The sequence below is a fragment of the Teleopsis dalmanni genome, chromosome 2, assembly GCF_002237135.1.
Source record: "Teleopsis dalmanni isolate 2A chromosome 2, ASM223713v2, whole genome shotgun sequence".
Taxonomy (NCBI): domain Eukaryota; kingdom Metazoa; phylum Arthropoda; class Insecta; order Diptera; family Diopsidae; genus Teleopsis; species Teleopsis dalmanni.
This window is the reverse complement of record NC_051847.1, coordinates 22,446,708-22,453,009: the sequence shown is the minus strand read 5'-3', so window position 1 is coordinate 22,453,009 and position 6,302 is coordinate 22,446,708. Positions and strand designations below refer to the sequence as shown.

General features: G+C 27.8%; 2 protein-coding genes across 3 annotated transcripts in view; one reads left to right on the top strand and one right to left on the bottom strand.

Annotated features, from left to right (window-relative positions):
* LOC119674114 (protein arginine N-methyltransferase 5-like) overlaps positions 1–904 on the bottom strand; it is a 2,915-nt gene extending 2,011 nt beyond the window's left edge. The window contains exons 1-2 of the mRNA XM_038085238.1: positions 450–904; positions 5–392 (exon numbers count right to left, since the gene is read on the bottom strand). Of these exons, the coding sequence (XP_037941166.1) occupies positions 5–392; positions 450–825 (764 nt within the window). The 5' untranslated portion in view covers positions 826–904. The remainder of the gene's footprint in view (positions 1–4; positions 393–449) is intronic.
* Positions 905–2,286: 1,382 nt separating this feature from the next.
* On the top strand, positions 2,287–5,953 carry LOC119683052 (coiled-coil domain-containing protein 93-like). 2 transcript variants are annotated; one of them, XM_038096653.1, is made up of 10 exons: positions 2,287–2,580; positions 2,640–2,848; positions 2,907–3,036; positions 3,172–3,309; positions 3,386–3,568; positions 3,722–3,766; positions 4,549–4,856; positions 4,915–5,028; positions 5,097–5,299; positions 5,370–5,953. In XM_038096653.1, the coding sequence occupies exons 1-10, from the start codon at positions 2,497–2,499 to the stop codon at positions 5,750–5,752; spliced, it is 1,797 nt and encodes a 598-aa protein (XP_037952581.1). In that variant the 5' UTR covers positions 2,287–2,496; the 3' UTR covers positions 5,753–5,953. The 2 variants fall into 2 exon arrangements, with proteins under 2 accessions (XP_037952581.1, XP_037952582.1); XM_038096654.1 differs by lacking the exon at positions 3,722–3,766.
* The last annotated feature ends 349 nt before the right edge of the window (positions 5,954–6,302 follow it).

Here is a 6,302-nt window from a genome sequence, read left to right as displayed (position 1 = left end):
ATACAACTTTTTAGCACAATCGGATTTGGTGGTTGTTACGAAAAAATTTTTGTGCATTTGTACAAAATCTATTAAAACACTTTGCCAAATCTTTGGCAATACAGGATAATCATTTGCATTTTTGATAAACATCTGAGATGGCACAATTACTCCCTCCAGAGGCTCGCCTAGCCAGCGAAGTACTTCCTGCTTTGAAGGTACTTCATTTGGATGAACTTCAACTACTACTTTGACTTTAGGACTGTAATTGGTGAGAGCATGAAATTTCTTCCACCAATGCCAAGGATCAAACTCAGATCGAATATCTTCATTCTCATTTTCACAAGCCTTACCAGTAAAACCATCTTGTTCAGATTTTGGTGCATTGAGTAAAACACGAACAATCACGTTACCTATAAATAGTTTATAGCTTATATATCTATTAATGATATTATATATCTAAATTTAACCTTTAATGGATTTAGAGAGCAAACGAGCTAAATTAGTGTTGTTTTTATTTTTGAGGCGCACCATTACGTATCCAGCAAATTGTAAATGCGCTGCCCAAGATATTTCCCGCTCTAAAGTTTCTTCAGACATTTTGCGTTCTTGTGTATCTTCGGAATCGCAATTTATATCATCAGAAAGCATAAGAATAATTTTATTGTTCCATTTCTCAGAAGGAAGAATTGTATCGGGATATAAATCTTCCTCTACACCTTCCACACTTTTATTATTCTTATTGTCAATTGGTACCGCAACCACTGTATAAAGATCATCTTGAGAATTTTTAAGGCATTCGACGTAATCTTCAATTTCTTCTTGAATCAAACATAAATACGGCATTTTAAGTTAATTTTTCAGATACAAAACACCGACACGCTTTAACCTAGAAATATTTGACTTACATACTCTTTTGCATGTATCAAACTGTTTACTGAACTGTCAAATGAGCAGTGTTGTATTTGGATTTGTATTTTGTTTATTTATCTGTTCCTTCTTTTGTCATACAACTTTCAATAACAAGTTTACATAAGGAGTGTTTTTGCGGAAACAATTTGGATTGATGATAAATTTTTTGTTAATAAATCAAAAAATTTTTTATCATCCCTAGCTCACCTAACTCTTGTTGCGATATGTTAAAGATGTAGCAAGTTATCTGATGCAACATTATTAAAATTATTTTGCTTCATTAAATACATACCCATACAATTGTCCAACTGTTGTCAGACAATCTAAGAGCTCAGCTTTATTTTGTTTGAAAATAGGTAAACACAATTTTGTTATACGTGCGTTTACGTAGGTTTACATGATCGTATTTAATACATTTTCGCAATTAACTCCAAAATCAATATAAATATTATCGAATAATTGTGTCAAGAGAGCTTAATTATATAACTGCTTTTATTTAAGGGAATGCTGATCATAATTAACAAAATATATGATGATGAATTATATGACATTTACACTGGTCTCAAATGACTGATTCGGGTCAAAAATCGCAAATGAGAAGCAAATGACTGATTTCTGTATACAGAATCAAATATACGCAAAGGAGTTCCATTTGCTGATTTTGTACAAATGAGCTTCAACAAATTTCAAATGAGTTTCAAATACGTTCCAAATGAAAATAAATACATCGATTTTTTAGAAGCAACCATACCAAGTAAACGTATTTTTGTGCATTGCATGTCATAAGAAAGAATCGATGCTTTATTGATAAAAATTATTTATATTTGTGAAGAATATGTTTATATATATATTTTATTATTATATTTATTTTGAATTGATAAGTTAATATTATATAAAGAAGTCTTATATAATATGAATGCATATGATTAAATAAAAAAAATGAACTATAAAGTATTTATACTTATATAAAATAACACAAACATAAAATTTTTTTATAAATTATTGAGGTGAAATATAGCATAAAGCAATAAATTTCCCCCTATGATTCTTTAAAACTGTTTAAATAATCACTAAAGCATTGATGTCATTATGATTCTTCTGGCATCAATATAACTATAAGCTACTGGGTAGATATGTATGTAGATATCAATGACATCCGTTACATGAAAACGCAATTCATTTAAGTTTTTTAAGTGCGCCAAATGCGGTAACACTCCATAAATTCTCGAACAGAATTGTAATTTTATGATTTAAGTTACTTAATATTAATAAATTTTTTGCGGTAGATATTTATTTTCAAATTGTATATATTGGCATAAATGTTAAGTATATATAATATATTACAAGTCAGATTGTTTGAATATACTGAAATTCAACGTGTTTCAAAATTTTTGACATATGCTGTTATTTTGATTTTCACTTCAGCTGATTGGCGAAATTTGATGTTCGCTTTGTTTACATTTTTGACAACAATAATCAGATGTTAGTGTTGCAAAACGAAGTGAAGTTTTCCTTTCGTCGATGGCGTGGAAATTTGATTTATAATTTATGTTTTGATTTTTTTAAATAAATTTAGTTTTTATTACACAAGTAAATAGTTTTTTAATGGCAAATCGTGATATATTTTCAAAACATTTGCCTAATGTTAAATTGGCAACTCGTTATGATGCAGAAGGCCGGGAAGTGCAAGTAAGACAATTAAATGATTCTCCTACAAATTTTATAAAAATCAATTATTTTTTAATTAGGTTGAAAGGCGTGAAGATTTGGATGCTGCCGCGAAAGAGGAGGAAACATTCGAAATGCTAGTTGCTGCAGGCTATTATCGTGCAAAAATAAAAGGCTTATCAGCATTCGACAAAATAGTGGGTGGTATGACCTGGTGTATAGAATGCTGTGATTATGATGTTGACGTGGATCTGCTTTTTCATGAAAATTTAACAATTGGCCAAAAAATGTTTGTTTTAATAATAATATCAAATAACTATATACATAAAAATTTTTATATTATATAGTGCGCTTGTTGAAAAAATTGTTACCGTGCTGCCAGACATGAAGTGCCCTTTTCTAATAGAACCTCACCAAATTCAAGGACTTGAATTTCTTAGCATATATCCAGTTATACACTGGCTTGTTAAAAAATCAGTAAGTAATGTAAAGCTTAAATACCAAATATATTTTTTCTATAATACATATGGTATTCAACATGTATCAATAATATCAATAATATTTGTTGCAAATAATAATATAAATTTATATATAATATATTTCAACATTAAGGTGGAGAATCGTACTGAACGTTCACAACGTTTGAAAAAGTTTGCTATTGGTCAGTTTCATAACGATTATCAATACAAAACTGATAGGGAAAATTTAGCTAAAATATACATTGCGTCAGCACACATCAAAAGAATACAGGTATAAATTTCGAATAAAATAAAAATGAAAATTTCATTTATAAATTATTATATAAATTTATTATTCACATAAACAGGAACTGTATAATCCTAGTCGTCAGTACCAACGGAGGGAAGTCACAAGCGAAGATGAAAAAACACGCGTTCGTATGACACTTTTGGAATATGGCTATAGAAGTTTTCCTGGCAATGGAACCAATCTCTTAAGTACCAAAAATACTGACCCTAATGCGGATTCTAATGCAATTACTGATAATGAGGTAATGTATTAAAACATATTTTGTGTCATAATGTTCGCAACATTATGTTTAATAATGCTTTCTGTATTGTTAACTAAACTTATATTTAAATTTTTTATTTTTCTACATTTTTGCTTGTGTTTGTTTATGCTTCATTGTGTTTTTAATTTGCAGATCGATATTAATCAATTACTTAAAAATTTGTATGTCTCAAAAGAGGTAAAAATAATTAAGTTTAAATTTTTATTTCTATTTTTATTGAATAACATATACAATTGGTACTATCTTTAAACGATTGACACAAATGCAAAACCGATATTAATATTTTAATGATAATTTAGTTATATAAAAAACTATGTTAAAATTTTATTATATAAAATAATATTAATAATATTTGTGATAATTTTTATTGTTATTGACCACCACAATGTCTGGACCACCGATAAATGTTATATACCAATCGAAGCTTATACTATATATTTCAAACGATCTATGCAAATTTGAATGAAGTAATTTAATTGAATATGCTTATAAGTATTAATACAGATATTTTATTTATAAAAAAAAAATAAGTTTACAAACAAATTATATATTTATAGCCACTTTTTGATTTTTAGTAATCCTAAAGCCAACTCTTTTTATTTATAGTTTTAACAACCCTAACTATCCAGAGTAAAAAACCAAGTCTATACACAATAGATTTACTTTGTTCGCAGTGTTTTCTGATATCTTAGAATAATAATAAAATGTTTCTTAAATTTATTTATTGCATATTGCAGCAAAACATTTAAATTTAGCAATCTAAATAAGTTATTATTATTGTTGTTAAACACCAATTAGTACACCAGATTGTTGGGATTCTGGCGAGATGGCAAAAGGTACTAGGTATTTTGAAAAGACTATTAAAACATAAATTAAGTTAATTATTTGAATTGTGTTTATCGTTTAAGAGTAGTACTAAGATAATAAGATACGAAATTTAAATGTTTGTAATTTGTTAGAATTTTGCTGGACCGACAAAAGCACTTGATACAGTCGAGCGAAAAGCTTTGCATAAACATTATGCAGATTTTAAAGAAGAAATGGAAACTGACGCCAAGCAACTATCAGAACAAGGACAATTTAAAATATTGGAAGCAACGAAAACTGCATTGGAGCGTAAACTGATAAGAAATCAAAAGGAAAATGAAGAGCTATTGACTGAAGTACTGAAACAAGAGGAACAGTTAAAGATAGAAGAAAAACAGCGAAGCACATTAAATGCTCAAATGGCAGATTACAAAAAAATTGAAGCACAAACAGAACCAGCGTATGGCAAATATACTATATAAGATTACATATATAATAAATAAATATCTTATTTATAGAGTTTTATTAAAAGTTCAAGATTTGCTTAAAATGCACGATGACTTAAAAAAAGAAGAATCTGATTTCAAAGATTTTTGTCGAAACGATTTAGCAGAGTTGCAAAAACAAATAGAGTAAGATATTTTTGATAATTTGATATGATTACTATATATGCTTAATTTAAAAATACTAATATTTTCAGTGAATTAGAAGCATTTAATGCACAAAATCCGGAAGAACAGGCCCTAGCGGTTAGCAAAGAAAAAATGTATATTAAAGAACTTAAATTGCAATTAGCTAAGAAAAATCGTGGTATTGTTGCAATACAGCGGCAATTAGATTCAATACCTGATCGCACCGAACTGACTCAGTATCAACGACGTTTCCACGAACTTTACAATGAAAGTAAGTTAGATTTAATATATTATCATATGTGATCTATCATTAGTTAAATGGTAAAATTTATATTTTACAGTGAGTGCCAAACATCTTGAAACTAAGCAATATTATACTCTTTTTAATACTTTAAATGATAAGAAACGTTATATGGAAAAGGAATTATCGCTACTGAATTCTATATGTGAAGCTTACAACGAAGGCATGATGACTGCTCATGGACGGGAGGATTTTATTAAACAATTCGATACAATTGTGATTGGTGTTAAACATACTGAAGAGAAAGTACGCCAAAAATACAACGAAGAACGTTTAAAACGGGATACGCTTAATGAAGAACTTCAGGGATTACTTGAACTACAACGGCTTTATGCAACAGCAGTAAAGCAATTAACAAAAGAGTGCCAACGGTGTGAATACTTGCAGCAGCATTTAAATTCTATTAAAGAAGAAAAATTATAATTTCTTTAAAGCATAAGTGTTAAAAAGCAATAAGAGTAATAACCAAAATATTTTTAGATTTTTAAAATTGTAAATACGTACCTTTTTCTATTTTATACGCTTTGCAGCGCTTTTAGATCAAAAGCAAATATCATGTACCAATTAAAATCTTTATATTAAAGTTATTACATAGATTGATATACAATTAAATCATTAGAATAAACATTTACTCATAAATTAGAAATCACATAAGGTAATTATTTATTTTATATACGTAGTTTTATCTCAATTTATTATCTAGTAAACTTAATTAAATATATAGAAAATATAATCATTTTAATGCATTGTTAAGACTTTTTCCTGACAAACAGCTTGTTTACATTTATTATAAGTTAGTCCAATAATAATTTTCCACATACGTACTGGTGACGGTATTTTTCTATGATATATTCAAATATAAAATAAATAATATAAAAATACTAAATTTATGTTCAACATAAACTGCAAAAATCAATTGTTTCTGCTGGAAAAATAAATAATGTAAATTTATATAAAAATATTTTTTTTAAAT